Consider the following 17,760-nt stretch of genomic DNA (forward strand, 5'->3'; position numbering starts at 1 on the left):
CGTTTTATGAATCACAGACACTGGACACATTCAGAGAGAGAGAGAGAGAGAGAGAGAGAGAGAGAGAGAGAGAGAGAGAGAGAGAGAGAGAGAGAGAGGGTGAGGTGTGAACTTTCATGTTTGCTCCAATGCAAACTGACACATACCACACGTACGACAGTGTCCTGCCTTGTAAGCGCTGCAGAGCTTAGCAGAAGCGTGAGAATGCAATGCATTGTCAAAGCCATGGACTGAATGGGTATAGGCTGTATATCGTTAGCCTGGGAACCATGCAGATGAATCTGCCATCGCAAAAACAAAATCTACGCAGTGATATTTGTTTGACCATGCCAGGCTAATATATCGTTGTTGTCGATAAGCAAAGTTATAATGCATCATATAGTGTGATTATATGTCACTATAAATGATCATAGCTTTCAATGTATGGTTTTACGGTTTCTGCCTACACATTAGGAATGTTATACTTTACATAAATTACATACATTTTAAGTTGACCACTTATAACACTATAATGGATTATAATGTGTGTAATGTATTACAACTTTGATCATTATAATACACTATGATCCTTGCCAAAACATGTCTCCAGAGTGTCCAGCAATAATGAAATATTATGATAGTTGACCATATAAGTCATTATAAAATGCTTTATAATGTGTTATGACTATTTTACAGCATTATGAGTGTAAGTAAAATATAATAAAAAATTGGTCTATAGCAGGGTTTCCCAAACCTTTTTGGCTCGGGGCACCCCTATAAATATTTTTTTCATCCGAGGCACCCCTACATTATATTCCTTAAGGTTCATTAGTCCGAAGGTTCATTAGTCCGAATTTGTTAAGAATACTATGCCTGACTCTACCCTAACCCTAAACCTAACCTCAGTAACCCTAACTAAATTCGGACTAATGAACCTTCGGACTAATGGACCTTCGGACTTATGGGCAGTCCCCAACTTATATTTATAGCATATTTTAGTGATTAAAACATTGAGATAATAGCCATTTTGGTTAGAACTGACTGAAAATAACTTTGTACTTCAAGTTTAAAATGATACTAAATATATTTTAAGTGTCCAAATAAATTCCAAACATTATCAAATTATCTCGTGGCACCCGTGGACTGCCGTCGTGGCACCCCAGGGTGCCCCGTCACCCACTTTGAAAACCTCTGGTCTATAGGACCCTCTGCATGGGCATCAGACCTCAAAATCTGTAATCGTTCGGGCTCCAATACCATCCGTCCTAAGCAAGATGCACCACACTGATCATAACCAGCATGGCATGGAACACACAGCTGTGTGACTGTTCACTGCACCTGTATTGAACACACTGAAAATAGCAGATCTACAAGCTCACAACATGTCGCACTGCGACGGATTGTGCGCTTGTAGATCTGCTAATTTCAGCATACAACCAAGTGTAAAATAAGCCATTACGACGCCACCAAGGCACCGCCAAAACATATTTTTGTATCAATCAACTGTAGACGCACGCACGCACGCACGCACGCACGCACGCACGCACGCACGCACGCACGCACGCACGCACGCACGCACGCACGCACGCACGCACGCACGCACGCACGCACACACACACACACACACACACACACACACACACACACACACACACACACACACACACACACACACACACACACACACACACACGCCTGCTGTGGAGCTGAACTGATGAACAATAAAAAGCAACGATTGCCAGACTATGGACACGGTACAATAAATGGACTTACACTTTGTTTACAAGTTGTGATTGCAGTGAGCTATTAAAAAGTAAGTCGCTGTTGCCCCTTTGACTTCGTCACTTGTGGTGGCACACATTGATTGGGTGACTGCATGTTGCCCAATGCACATCAGAGTGGTGGCATGCAGGGGCGTCACACCAAATTCTGGGCCCTGGGTACAAGGATTCACTGCGGGCCCCCCGTGAATGTTAACTATTGAAAAATAGCACATATACAAGCTCACAGCGCGGCACCGAGTGCCGCGCTGCGAGCTTGTATATCTGCTATTTTTTGAAAAATCGTGAAATTGTGTGCAAGAAACCTATGTCAAGGACCCCCAAGATGATATGTATTTGGCCACGGACCCCGATCTCAAAATATTTAGTTCCAGGGACCCCCAGAAGCAAAATTTGAGTTAGAAATGTTCGCTTAAAAAAATACATATATTCAAAGATTTTCACACATTTTCACAACTTTTCAAAAATAGCAGATCTACAAGCTCGCAGCGCGGCACTCGGTGCCGCGCTGTGAGCTTGTATATCTGCTATTTTTCAATAGATAAAGCTATTAGGGCCCCTCCACCATGGGCCCCAGTAACTCAGTCCCACTTTCCTACCCCTTGTGACGCCCCTGGTGGCATGTCCCTCCTCTCTATACTTTGCAGAAACGTTGGCTTGGAAAATCCCCTTGCTTTAACCACAACAGCAGAATAGATTTCTATTCCTTGTTTTGACGCAGAAGAAGAACAAAAACATGACATGTTTTTTGTGTGTATCTGACGCATATTCAAAACAATGCTGCATAGGGAAAGGCCCTGTTGAAACAACACTATAGGCCCGTAAGCAAATAAAACACTTTGACTGCTTGTTTTATTTCATTGTATGTTATACTGTGACTATCATTTTCTTATATAACGATGCTATAAGGACAACACAAAAAAGACCTCGGCTTCAGGGCTTGTTTCTATTGTGGCTCTGTGTATTCCATTATAATAAAGACTTTAACATACAAGAAACTAGAAAGGTGAAATTCTGGGAAATTGCAAGTGTGGTTGCAGTGGAATCCGAGTTGCGAGGAATCCTCTGGGAAATGAATTCCGTCTTACCATTTATTTAACATACTGTGATGTCAAGTGAAGTATGACCAATCCTGTCTGATTGGACATATTGTCCAATCAGAAAAGAGACAGAAAAAGTCAGTTGAACTCAATAAACTTTTGGGGTTTGTGGCTTTACAGAAAAGGTTTGGGGTGTCACACCAAATTATGGGCCCTGGGTAGGATTCACTCACATTTTGTGGGTTAACTATTGAAAAATCGCAGATATACAGGCCCCTCCACCTTGGGCCCTAATAACTCAGTCCCACATGTGAATATACCGTGCGGCGTTTACTCGCTGAGCGAGTGTGTTTGTGTCTCACCGTGTGAGACACCATGTTACAGACGGAGCGCAGGGCCGCATTCACACACATGCGTGAGACATCTTCTCCCTATCGTCTGAGAATGAGGGGGGGAGTGGAAAGTCCAATGCATTGTCAATGGAAGGTTGTTTGTTTTTTTGTCGTTGCTGTGTCTCTTGCTCAACCGAAGGCTGTCTTTTGGCCAAGGCTGTCTTTTGGCCAAGAGACACAGCAACGACAAAAAAACAAACAACCTTCCATTGACAATGCATTGGACTTTCCCACCCCCCCTCATTCTCAGACTACACGGACACGATAGCTGTCGCAACTGTGTGTAGCGCGCCTAAGAGCACCTGCGGCAACCGCGCTCTGTCTGTAACCCCCTTTATACTGTTGTAATAATGCACATACTGTACAGTAAATGGCATATGGCTATATACTAAGGCTGGGCGATATAAGGAAAACCTTCGATATTCGATAACGTTGTTGAATACCTCGATATCGATATTACTCACAATACCAACAATTGCATTATATAGTTTTTACACCTTCGTCGATATGTATACTTCACATGTTGATACCTTGATATCGAAAATGTTTCGATAGGCCTATATTGCCCAGGCTTACTATTTATATACGGTACCCATTTCTGCACCCAAACAGAGCCCTAGCTGCATGCCACACATTCAATGGGTGCATGACATCATCGAATCTGATATGCCATTGCATTTGTCTCTCTCTCATGATATAAGGAGGATAACCGAGTTTATGTATCCACTTGTAACTCTGAAAGTGTAAGAAACATTTCCATTTGCTGCACTTGCAGAGTTTCATGAACAATGATGTTTTTTTTGTTGTTTTACTGTGGGTTAATTTCACGCTTGCACGTGTGTGTGTGTGTGTGTGTGTGTGTGTGTGTGTGTGTGTGTGTGTGTGTGTGTGTGTTTCTGTCTGCCTCACGTGGTGTGTTTATTTTCGGAGGAGAGGCTGCGGGTGTGATGCGCAGCAGTCCACGCCTCCATGTTATGGGCCGTGCGCCGCGCCGATTGGTGCGCCTTTGTTGCTGTCTACGCCAGGGCCCTGTGTCGCCGATCCACGCAGGACGGTGGGGGCCGTATAAAGCCCACGGCGAGCCTCCGTCTCTCTCACTCTGGCGGAGGATCGCTGTGTCGTGGATGAACAGGGACGGTGGCTATAAACGCTGGCTGGCACCGTCACCCCCCCTCCTCTGTATCTCTGTTTACCAACAGCACACACAGGCGTCTCATATACACTGTATTGTACGCCGTCCTGGCTCGCACAGAACGCGTAAAACGTACTCTCTGAAAACCCCACAGCCCTACCTCGACAAACATAAATGCCAAGCATAGGCTCCACCAGAGACAAACCACCGCCGCCACATCATCCAGGAGCGAAAAACGAAGGAGATCGTCGCCGCACGAAAGTGGAGAGAAAAACGAACTGTCGTCGGACATCGGATCGCTTACTCGGAAAAGCGCACGGATAAAACTCCAAAAAAAGCCTCGTCGTGGCTGCTCTACTCTCCTCCTCAATGCATACCCTTTGTGCTCGGGGAACCATGAAGCCAGAGATCACCGCCGCCGTCGGCTTTCTGTCGAGGTTTCTGCGGATAAAAGGACACGTAAACGACCGGCAGCTCCAGACGTTCAGCCAAAGCTTACAGGACATTCTGTCGGGTAAGGATCGAAGGGAACTTGTATTTATTCATGTATTATACATGTGTTATTACGCACAGTAACCTATCCATTCCCCCTGTGTAATAAAGGTGGTTTTCAGTGATTCCTCTCACATTATGGACTGCGCTCCAGTTCCCTTGGTGAAGGATTAAAGGAGCGCTCTTTGTTCTCAGAAAGAAGTCATCGGGCGCTCCGAAGCGCGCGACACCGCGCATTTTTTTTGCGCACTAAAACAACAAGCGATCGTCGAATAGATCGAACAGACGGACAACATCTATCTCGGAGGATTTCGATCTATTCGTCGTGTATTCATGTGCGTCGAATAAAATCGTGTGAACGAACGGCCGTTTTTTTCTCTCCCATTTGCAGTACTAGAAATGGCTGCTGCGCTGTATTTGTTCTAACAAGGAAGTGCGCTGATAGCGATAGCAGCACCATTTGGTCGATAATAAAGCTCTGAATGTGTGTGGGCGGTTAGATCATGAAGAGGCTACGTAGCCTATTATGCATTTTATTCTCTTTATTACCAGTAAATAGATCAAATATAGCACATCTAGCATTTACAAAGTGGAAGGTAAATGTGTCTACTACTTAAAAAAAAGAAATACATAGGAATTTAGGAATTTAAAACCTTTAAAAAATATATTTTATTAATAATGTTTTTTTTTTGTTGATTGGGGGGCGAGATTGCAAATAAAATGGCGACGGAGAACTTCGTTAATCGTTTGTGTTTGTAAACAACCAAAGTTGGGGAACCTGTGTCTGTCTGTCTGTGAGCAAAATGGCCCCGGGCTCCAGTCAGTCAGTGGGTGGGGGATGGGGCTGGGGGCGGTCCTAGAGGAGAGGAGAGGCGGGTGGGATGATGATATGATGGGGGGGGGGGGGGGGGGGGTTGTTGGACAACGTCATCTTAATGGGGGGGGGGGGGGGGGGGGGGAGAAGTTGTGGAGAGGATTAACAAAGAACGCCCCCCTTCTCCCCCCACTTGTACTTGTGTTCATAAACAAAACTATATACATGTTTTTTACCCTGTGGGGTCCTGTAAAGAAACTAGGTCAACCCCAAGCTTTTTTTTTTGTCCATCTGAACTTCGCATTCAATTGTCTGTTGCCTATAATGAATAGCTGCTGGAGGTTTTTTTTCTTTTCTTTTTTTTAGGGCTGGGGGGTGTCGGAACTAACCCGATTCTTTCAATATTTGCATAATGATAAGTTATAGCAAAGCCTTCATCCTTCTGGTTTATTCGTAAAACGTCTTAGTTATTGAGCTTTAGCGGTGTGTCCCATCTAGAACATAGTCATAACAGCGTAATAAACTTCAGCTACATGGCGCTTAGGCCTATACCGAGACAGAGTTACACAAAGTGCTATATAAAACTGAAGAAAAATTTAATCAAACAACAGCACTAAAGCATGAGCATAAAGTGCAGTGTGAAATATAGAAGATTAAAAAAAAAGATATAGGACCAACAATTACATTTCAACTTCAGAATTATGGAAAGGCCCTTCGACACACGAAAAACACGTTCAAAGGCCACAATAGATGTATAAAAACAAAGTGCAGTAAGAAACACGACCACTGGAGAACACAATTACCAACAAAAGTCACTATTGAAAGGCCTTTCGCTCTCTCTCTCTAAAAGCGTCTCCCATGTGTCATGGAAAATCCCCAGTCACTCGTCAGACCAAGACATTCTTAGCCATCGATCATTACTTCCGCCCCCTCGCCACAATTTGTTGGAGCCCTTTCACCAAACTATTCTTAGTATTTATAATAGTTCTGTTCGAGCCTAAATAAACAAAACCTCCCTCTGTTTAACTCTTTAGGTTGAGATTGAGACGTCACTCTTCTGTTTATTTTTCCACTCCCCCCTCTCTTTCTCTCATCCCCAGCCTCCAGTGCTCCGGTTCTTAAGAATAGGCCTTGCTGAGCGGAGCTGTTGTGTTCAATGGACTAACGTAGTGTATACTTTTAGGTCCTATTTATCTGTTATCACACTGAAATGTCATTTTTCAAGGTTTTAACAGAGGGAAATACCACGCCGTTCTTCTTAGTTAATGCTTTAATATTAGTGTTATACTATCAATAAAATATTTTGTGTTTTGCCAATTATCTGGGTTTTTTACCAGTTTACAATATCTCCATGGCCCACAGGTTGGGAGTTGCTAACCGAGTCTAGAGACATGGTTATACACGTCTTTGTGGCTGTAAGCGGAGGTATAAAGATAACCAACCTCCTGTGCACTTTCATGGCTGCCAAGCCCTCCATTAACTGGGCTGTTTACACAGTGTGCTGCGATAAGATACGGGGGACAGTGTTGCCACGTCTCCTCATTATAAGCCATTCTGTAAAGCCGCTTGTAAATATTGGTAGTTACGGGGTTGCACTTTTTGGGGGCCTTGTAGTTGCTTATTTTGGAGCGTGCTTCCTAAATGTGTTTAAACCGGAGTTTCCCAAACATTTTCATGTCAAGGACCCCCATATGAATATGTATTTGTCCATGGACCCCCCCATCTAAAACTATTTTGTGACCCCTGTACCAGGAGTTTTGTTAAAATGTTTCAAATAAATAAATGAAGAGGACAATGTTCCCCCTAATAGCAGCCATTTTCAAATAGCCAATGTCTAGTATATATATAGTTTAAAGTGATCGCTTCCTTTTGGAGCTTATAGCTGGCCGCTTATATCTCTCTCAAAATCTGGTAACAGTGAAGAGGGGGGGGGGGGAGGGGGCAGGTTTCTGTCTCACAAAGCTGTGGTGCAGGTGGCCTGCGGCCTCCTCAGCTCTGTGGCCTACTTCACTTACGATGTTTTTCATTAAGCCAAGGCAGCACTATACACACCTCCAGGAGTTATACCGTGATGGAAATTCAATATGTAGAGGGGGGGAGGGGGGGGGGGGGCTTTTAAGACAAAATGGATGATAATGTTTCCCAGAGTGGGTGCGTGAGACGCCACGAGAAATGAGAGGAGCGTTCATTTTAAATCGTCTCATCATCAAATGTATTTGCTCTATAATACTATACTACAAATTAATTTCTCTTTAATAAGGCAATTAACACATTATGGCAAAAACATTAAACTACAAGATAACAATTATCCTTTTTTTTTGTTGCTTTCCACGCCCGACGGAGTAATGCGGAATATAAATAAACGCAGCTTTTTCGCCCTCTAAAATGCCTCTGACATGCCATAGCTGTGATCTCACTCTGGTTCACTGTTTTCATTGCAGTAGCTGCAAAGCGCCAGCCAGAAAAACAGGACACCGTCGCTTTAAGAGGAGGGGCCCCTCCATCCCAGATGGTTGGCTGGGGCTTGGACACTTTTGGTGTTGTTGTTCTGCCAGTAATCACTGTTGCCATGTCAGCGTATTGTAAGCCACTTTGGGCTCGTTTTTTCTTCAAAGTCGTTTGCAAATATTCCTAGTTGCGGGTTGTTCCTTTTTTTATTGGGCGTGGTTCTGAAGTGTAGTTGCTTATTTGGGATTGCTTACTAATGTTGTTTAAATCAGTGGTTCTCAAACATTTTCATCATGTTAAGGACCCCCAAATTAATATGTATTTGTTCACAAATACATATTAAATAAATAATTTGTGCCAGGGACCCCCATACAAGATTTGTGTTGTTCAAATGTTTCAAAAAATAATCCTTATTTTTACTTTTTTTTTTTTTTTTTTACATTTTGCTTATGCAACAATCGCTTCGTTTAGGTCCTGGTTGCTTGTTTGCTCTCGCAGAAATCTGGCAACCCGGCCAGTAATGGAAGACTGTGTGACCCAGAGGAGTGATTGTGCAATTCACTGGCCCACTGGCCCTCCCTTTGTCACGTAGACCCGTACGCTGCTGACAGACTGTTTATGACCGCTTATCGGCCAACGGCCACACAATGACTGTTCTACTGCTCACAACAAAACCCCAGGCACTAAGGTTTTTTGAAAAAAAGAAAGAAACAAAAAAAAACAACAGCAAAAAAGAAGAAAAAAAAAACGTACGTTTCTATGATCAGTGGGGTTTTCATGTCAAGGACCCACAAAATGATATGTATTTGTCCGTGGACCCCCATCTCAAAATATGTCGTTCCAGGGACCCCCAGAAGCAAAGATTTGACTTACAGAAGTTAAATAGCAGCTATACAAGCTCATAGCGCGGCACTTGGTGCCATATGAGCTTTTTGAGTAGCCAAAGTATAAAATAATGGTTAAAGTGGTTAAAATCTAAAGTGACACATATGTTTTCCAGGTCTAATTGGGTTAAATATCATTTATATATATTGCTGTTATATGTTATATAACACACACATCATAATCACCCTCAGGCAGAATACAGTATATACATTCTTTATAATTGAATTATGCTTCTGTCTTTTCACCTGATTGACATGGTATAATTTGTTTTACATATAACAGGGTTCAGTTGGCTAGGTTTTAGTTGACAGCATAACTTTGGTTCAAATTATGAGTGAATATTTCTGCTAATAGAGGGCAATCATGTCATTATGATTATCAATAGTACCCTCAAGCCTGTGATAAATCATATTTATATAACAGACATTTAAGGCTGAATGATATAATCACAACCTCTTTTGCATACGAAAAAAAAAAAAACGTGTATAACGAAATGTTAACACACGCACAAATACTTCACATTTTATGTCAGAAGAGATCTTTTACCACACTTGAGGCAGCTTACACTGCTTTGTAATGCAAACGTTACTTGTTTTTCTTTCTCTTGTGCAACCATAATATTATTAGACTGTAGTGTGGCGTGCCTTTGAGTCATCGTAATGATTATAATTGTTATTCTTTTTAACTACAAATCTGTAGCACTACTTATGCGTACGAAAAATTAGGTTGACCGGTGTCATCATTTATTTAAGCCTTAATTCCTCAACAATATCCAGCCGTAACGTGTGTCCAAACACCTGTGGCCTTGTGTCAGCACTAAGTCTGTCTGAGTGATTATCTGTAGCTCGCCCTTTGATCCCCGGGCTGAAAGCTGCTTTGCTGTGACTGACTGCCCTCGCTGCCCTGCAGATCCCTCCTATCGGCCACAGTCCACCTGTCCTGGACCTACATACCAGTGCTTTGAACCTGTGGGCCAGGGCCCCAGTGAAGTGACAATTTAAGGACTTTTAAAACCTTTTTAATACCAAAAAAAGAAAGAAAAGGGAAAAGACCATTACTGCATCAAAAGTAATCAACAAAGTAAAAAGCTGGTCAAACATTGGCCAAATTGTCAAATAATATAAGAAAGAGGCAAACATTTTGAAAATTGCCAAACCACAAGCTCACAACGAGCTTCTAGATCAGCTATTATCACAATATTTATCTGTGGAACCGTATAACTATGGAACTGTAAAATCTACAAAATCTTATTTGACAGAAATGTAAATTCAGCATGAGTACAGTCAAAACACTTAGTCTAAAAGTCTAAAACTACACCAAAAAAGTCCCTGTGGTCTCATTTCCATTGGGGTCCTTGGTATTCAATTCATCAACATAAAAAGTAGCATCAAAAACATTCATGGTGGCGGCTGTTTTGACGCGTGCCGATTGCAACCGGTGTGTGAATTTTCAGGTCTGTTTTGAAGGAAGCCAGTGAACTAAATATTTTAATGGAAGGGGTCAGGGCATTCCACACTTGGGTGGCAGTGCTGTAGAAGGAGATACCATGTTTGTTTTATGGGTGGGTGTTACCAGATCATTGTTTAATGTTTATGCTCCCTCTAGTATTGTGGGCGTCGCAAATCTTTTGGAGGTGTTTATTGGGGGTATTGAGGGCAAAGTCTCATTGACTATTTTGAAAGCCAATCCCATTTTGAATTGTTTAACTCTTGTCTTCTACTACAGTGGTTCTCAAAGTGGATTCCAGGGACTCTGTTGGTTCATTTAGGAGAGTCTAAATCTGTCAGAGTTACGAAATGGAACCAAATGAACCCAAGGGTTCATTTGTACACTGTCAGAGTTAAGGAGAGACCTTGAAATCTGAAAGTTTGAGAAACACTGTTCTACTACGTCTGTTTCCATGTGCTAACAAATTTGTGTTCTCTTCTCTCCCGTGTTGTCGTGTGTCTCTCTCTCTCTGCAGAGCAATACAAGCACCACTGGTTCCCCGACCGGCCCTGCAAGGGCTCGGGCTACCGCTGCATCCGCATCAACCACAAGATGGACCCGCTGATCGGCCAGGCGGGCCAGCGCATCGGCCTCACCATCCAGCAGCTCTACCTGCTGCTGCCCAGCGAGCTGACGCTCTGGGTGGACCCCTTCGAGGTGTCCTACCGCATCGGCGAGGACGGCTCCATCTGCGTCCTCTACGAGTCCCAGCCCGTGGGTGGTGGCGGCGCCGCCGCCTGTGGTGGTGGCCGCCGCCTCGGGGAGCGGCGTGTCATCGGGCCCGGCCAGCTGCAAGGAGGAGATGATGGTGCTGGGAAGGACCAGTCCCCCAAAGCCTACAACCATGATGACTGTGTCCAGCTAACCTTCCCCCCCTGCCCCCACCACGCCCTACGACTACCATTCAGGGTCTCACTGTCGGGTCCGGTCGGTCAAGTCTTTTTTTTTTTCCTTTTTCTTTTTTGACCGGGAAAGCAGCAGCAGCAGCAGGACGAGCCTTTTTAAAGCTAAAATAAATTTAAAAAAAAAGAAATTAAAATACACACAAAAAAAATCTTTTAACGAAACCAGAAAAAAAGAAAGAAAGAAGCAGAGGATGTGGCCTATATCGTCCAGGTGATGGAAACCTTGTAGGTTCGATATTTCTTTTCCTCCTTCCCTTACCAGCCCACCTCCCCACACCCTCGTCATGGTCTGTTCTGTCGTATCATTGGATCTAACCGGGGCCCTCTGTTCCGTGTGGAACTGGAACCGTTGGGGCAGCTAAACCAACCAACCAACCAACCAGGAGACTGGCTCCGCCCCCCCCCTACCCCTGACTGTAAACAACATGGTGATTGGCTCCATCGTCACGCTGAATGAGGCGGGGTGTTCTCAGCATCGCTCGTCAACGCCGAGGTCGACATTGACTTTGCACTTTTCTTACTTGTGGTTACTATGGGTACCGATGTGTTTCACCGACACAGCAGCAAACAGCCGAGACATTGTAACAGAAGCTCTTGTCAGGAATTATGCCAGATGAATTTCAGATCCAGACGTTGTTATTTTTTTAAATTTTTTTTTATTTCAATTATTTTATTATTATTTCTTTCATCCGGTGTGTTTTTCCTGTGTACGGGGAGGACGATGGGGGTTCAGAGACCGTGCCTTTCCATTGGTCAGCCCAAGGTAAAGGCGACGCCAAATTAAGAGCCTTTTTTCCCTTATTTCTTATTTTGGACCACAGAGGCACTTGTTTTTTTTCTCTTTAGCCTGTGGGCTGTCGGCACAAAGGCTTTATGTCTCCGCCTCTTGTTCCTCCTCCCTGACACACAACGGTCAGGAAATGCACCCCCCCCCCCCCCCCCCGCAACACCCACCAGCCCGCCTGTACAGTATTGGCTCTTTATCCTACTCCCAAGAACTTGGAGGAAGCCGTGTGGGGCCATGCTGCCGTTGAAACACGTATTTCACCGGTCCTTGGAAGGTCCTGAGGGGTTTTTACCCTTCGTGGTTGAAACAGAGCCATATCGTCCCTGTCGGGAGGGCAGAAGCCTCTTATCTCCATATAAATAAAAAGAAAATAGCAGATCTACAAGCTATCGTTTTGCTATTTTTGGAGGGTTCCACCCGACAGAGTCGATATGTGAAATGCACATGGGAAAAGGTTGCTGTGACGCCTGTTGCCTATGGATACCAGCGTGTCACACTAGCTGCCCTGTCACCCCCCACACTCACACACACACCCCTACCCCCACATCACGTATGTGTAGCTTTCCAGAGAGGAGGCTCAGGGGGAGGGGGCTTCGCGTCCCCTCCTCTCCCCTCCTTTTTGCTTAAATGAATGTTGTTGAAATTCACAATCAAGTTCTCATGTTGTTACTTTGACCCCCCATCCTCCCTCCTCCTGCTCTATTCGGCTCAAAGGTGTTACCAATGACACTAATGAAGGCATTGTTAGTGCAGCACAGTGGTTCTCAAAGTTCTTTCCATGTGTACACTCTCAAAGTTACAGACACATCATGAGGGGCCATTGGAACGCCCTCAAGGACGCTTTGAGACCCACGGGTGTAGCAGAGTGTTTCCAGTTGAGCCATCATGCACAGCACCAGCACCCTGACTCTGTTTGAACAGAATGGAACAGAGCTTTAATAAAGTATCATTAGTAACACCTGTGAAGGAAGCCACACTATGGCTGCCATGCATAGAGCCTATTAATTGCCTTTTAGTTTCCCTGCATCACCAAAATTTCAAAGTGTAGCATAATACCGGGGGAAGGGCCCTGTTTACCTGAGATGTGGGCCTGTTGTCCCGTGTTTTGTTTGTTTGTTTTGTCGTTGTCGTCGTCGGTCACGTTGGCCCCCCTGTCATAAATGACTTTGAAAAGCACTTTGACGTTGCGATTGTGTGGGATGCGTAAACTCAGAGAAAGGAAAAGAAAATCGCCTGCATTCCATCCACTCGAATGTCATCTCTTCTTCAACACGCTGTGTTCCCTTGCCCCTTTCCCCCCCTACCTCCCCGTTTGTAGTGATTTTGTTCATACCAACGCTTCCTGTGTCGCGGGGCCTCGTCTATTTTGGACAGTTTTGGGGGGACAACCTTTACACTGTATTCGTTGGAACATTTCAGAGCCGTTTTGTTGCGGGTAGACTTTGGTTGGTCGTGGGTTTTTGATTTTTTTTTCTTGGCAAGTTTCTGTCTGTTCCGTTCGCATGGCACTGTTCTCCAAAAAGCCCTGACAGAAAGCAAAGCTAAGCTACCCCCCCCCCCCCCCCAACCCACCACCCCATCCATCTCTCCCCTCACCCCACCTACCCTCCCATCACACAGATGGTGTTTTTTTTGTTGGTCCTGGTGGAAAGCTGGTATGAAAGCTCTGGAGTGCACGATGACTGTGCGTGTGCGTGTGCATGTGCGTGAGAGAGAGAGAGAGAGAGAGAGAGAGAGAGAGAGAGAGAGAGAGAGAGAGAGAGAGAGAGCATGAGAGGAAAGGCCTGCAGGACGGTTGAGAGACCAGTTGAGCTCCACTCAGAAGTCTGTCCATATGGGTTAATCGTTAGGTTGAAGTGTTCCGTGTGTCCTAGCGTTGCAGGGGGAGGTGCATTGCGCTACATACTGTATATATATATAGACCCGACTGTCGTAATCTATGAGCCATCCTCAATTCTCAGACCAGGGGTTATGTGAAAGACCCCCCCCACCCCCACCCCGCCGCCGAAAAACTCCCTATCCAGCCTGGCAGCTAGCTCGCCACTAGCCACCACCTCTTAAAGGATGCAGGTAGAAATAAAATGTGACATATCATCTTTGCTCACCCCCCGAAGGGAGTCGGTTTACAGAAGGGAGGGAGCGCAATGGTGCGTAAAGGGGGGGGGGGGGGGGACGCGTGCGGGAGGAGGGCTGGGCAAGGGCCGGACTCTACGTCCAGGGCAGCTAAAATCCCTCCAGCCCCTCCTTAAACCCCAACCCCACCTCTTCAAAACGGATCCCAACGCAACCCCCCTTTCCTCCTGACTGGAAGCCCCTCTCGACCCTCCCTGGCGTTTGGGGTGACGGACAGAAACCAGCACACGCCTCCGAGCGTGCTCTCAAGCTGCACTTAACAGGGTGGGGTGGGGGAGGGGGGGGAGGCAGGAAACGTGAGGATGGCGAGGGAGGGTACGAGAAGAGGCTGTTTGTTTTTTTTCTCTTCGATCGTCTCACTGAAATCGGCGGTGCGGTTGAAATACTGAGCTTTGAGTAGCAAAAAAAACTTGTTTACATGCACGTGAGGTCTGCTCCCTAGCTGCCGCCTGGCTCTTGGCTAAATCTGTGGCAGCAGCTTTGGTCACACAGTCATCAGCACCGGCAGACCCACTGCTGGGTGTTTAAGCTCCCCTAAGCCCAAGAGGATCATGGGTAACACAGCTATAGGCAATGACGCACTGCAAACCCCCCCCCCCCCCCCCCCCCCCCCTCCTCCCACTCCAACCCACCCGCCTCCATCCCTCTCTGCTTTCTGCTGATGCTCCCTTCAGCAATCCATGAAAAGCAGTGATTTCATGTTGACCAGATGGACAGGGGCCTGTTTGCGCGAATGTCCAGATAGCTTTGGTGGACGGATGTCACGTTTTAACCACTTAAGCCCTCCGCACTTCGGCGTGTGACGAATAGTCAAATTAGGCAACGCCTAGGCTCACAACGAGTCGCAGATGCAACGCATTGTGATCACGTGTTTTCGGCTATTTTATGTACACCGTTTGCATACAATGTCATGCCCATGAATAGGGTTAATGCCAGGTTGGCCAAGTGGTTAAAACCAATGTCACTCCACTGTAGATTTTATTGTGCCACACAAGACGTTATGAGATTGGTCTGTACTTGGAGACGCGAGGCAGTTGATTTGTCTCACTTGTTCCCTAAATGTATTTTTAGGTTTTTCTCATCACACCCCCCCTACTCCCCTCACCCCATTCTCTACTATCCTCTTGTCAAGGGGATCGTTTAGCCTGGAGATCCAAGACCCCCCCTCTTTTTGACCGGACCTTGTTTGTAGACCTACAGAAAGAAAAACGAATGGAAACGAAAAAAGAAACCCCAAAATCTCTTTGAAAGCCCTTCTCAACTATAACACCCAACTCAAGCAATGGTTCTTTTCAAGACAATAAGTAAAATTTTATCTCTCAATGGCATCCATTCAGTTTGTGTGCACATACCGTAGGTTTCAGAAATGTCGTGAGAGCGCTTTGAATAGTCAGGAGGTAAAGATAGCACATAAAATGCACTAAATATGTCAAGTTGAAGTCGTGTGACATTTTTCGAGACGCGAGGGGTCTCTTTCCTGGAATGTATTGCCAAACTCAGGCCTCCGGACATTCAATAAATACTCTTATGGAAAGGTTGTGCATGTTGAGACATGAAATGGGAAGGGAATAGTATTTTTCGTTGTTGTCAATCTTTGTCATCGCTGAGTTGAATTATTGCCACTTTCACATTTGAGGTGTTTTACATATTGTAGAATGTATTGTAACTGTAAAACAAAATGGTAGAGTACATAACATTACACATGGGAAGTGCCAATAATTGATATCTTGAGGTGTTTTGGCTTGTTGTATTCCTTTTGTATTTCATCTTTTAACACTGATAACTTTTCTTTTTTTTTTTCGTAAGTGAAGCCATTTCGTTGGTGGGAGTGTTGGCAAGGACCAAAGTTGTTTTGGTAAAAAAAAAAAAAAGGAGAAAAAAATATCAGTTTCCATGATCTGTACTTATAGACTTATCCTTTGTTTTTTTGTTTTTTATTTACGTACAAAACCAGAAAAAATACAAATACAAATAAAAAAATAAAAGATCTCTGAGCTTACCCAAGAAGAAAAGCTGTCTATTACTATCATGTGATCTCATGTCAGTACACCTTTTATTGTTTTCATTTTTTCTTTTCTTTGGGTAATGTTGTGATGAACTGCTGTAAATTTGTACAGTTCATGTAAATTGATTGTTGCGGAAGTTGTACAGATTTCTATATTTTGGAAGAAAAGTTTTTTTTTCTCTGTAATAAAAGATTTCCTATCTTGGCATCGTATTCCCTGTGAGCCGAGTCATTTTTGAAATGTGCATTCAGTGGACAAATAAACCCACATCAAATAACGTCTTCATATATGAAAGATAGCCAATCTACGGAATGTTGGATCATTTTCTCTTATGATAACATGTTCATGGTAGGGATGGGACGATACACGATATTATCGTTTATTGTGATAATCACGATAACCGTATCGTGGAGATTTAATTTATCGTGATATCGTCCTCCGTCATGCACTGGGATCAGTTCAGCTTTTATTTGCAGAGCTGCACATCCGGTACCACTTAAACCCCCTATAATTGGTAAAAGGTATAAAATACATACTTGATTGATACAGTCTTTTCTTCCATTCTTATCAAATATCTGCCAAAAAATAGCCGATCTACAAGCTTGCGACGCGTTGTAAGCTTGTAGATCTGCTATTTTTTGGCAAATGTTCCACCCCAGGATAATGGATTTTGGAGCATTTAAAGTAGACAACCCCAGACCTAAGGGAGAGCTCCTTTCACACTGATTTCACATTTTGCTTTTTTATTTTTTACTTTCACCCAAGGCGGTGGTTTTCAACCAGTGGTTCGGGGACCACCAGTGGTCCTTTAGGGGGTTCCAGGTGGTCTCCAGCTAAATGATGGAGAGTTGGTAACCAAATGGACCCTTATAGATCTTTAACTTGTAAGAGTGTAAAACATTTTTTAACAAATTATTTGTTAAACATACCGGTATGCATTACCTAATGTACAAGTCTACACTGTAGAATAATAGTTATTTTGATCTAAATGTTATCAGCCTATAAAGCACCACATCGATACAGCATGGAATTGTGGACAAAACCGTATCCAACGACAACAAAATATTTGAAGGGTCTGAGAGGCTAAATGTCATCAAATGTTGTTGTGGCTCAAATCATCACTGTCAGGCAAAAACCTTGTATCTCTCAAATTTGTACGTTTCTTTTGCAAAGTAAAGCCCTGCTTCATCATACAAGGCTGTCGCACAAAGGTAGTGAAAACAGCAGATCTACAAGCACACAGATGATGTGATGATGCGAGGCGTTGTGTGCTTGTAGATCGGCTGTTTTCACTATAGTTTAGATCATTTTGAAAATGATAAATAATACAAAACGGTTTTGGACATACAAGGTTTTCACCCGACAACGACGAAATGCTGAATAAATAATGGACCATGATATGAAAAGGGTTGACAACAACCACTGCAATAAGGGAGGCCAGGTTGAGAGTTGGTTTCAGGCCTGTGGGGTCATATAAA

The 17,760-nt window shown here is 44.2% G+C and overlaps 1 protein-coding gene across 1 annotated transcript; it reads left to right on the forward strand.

The window, feature by feature from the left end:
• The first annotated feature begins 4,300 nt into the window (after window positions 1-4,300).
• btg1 (B-cell translocation gene 1, anti-proliferative) lies at window positions 4,301-16,494 on the forward strand. The gene is given in 3 exon segments (XM_080754687.1): window positions 4,301-4,838; window positions 10,927-11,167; window positions 11,169-16,494. Coding segments are annotated over 3 exon segments (534 nt in total). The 5' UTR covers window positions 4,301-4,693; the 3' UTR covers window positions 11,317-16,494.
• The last annotated feature ends 1,266 nt before the right edge of the window (window positions 16,495-17,760 follow it).

Source organism: Nannobrachium achirus (genome assembly GCF_963921795.1).
Source record: "Nannobrachium achirus genome assembly, chromosome: 23".
NCBI lineage: Eukaryota > Metazoa > Chordata > Actinopteri > Myctophiformes > Myctophidae > Nannobrachium > Nannobrachium achirus.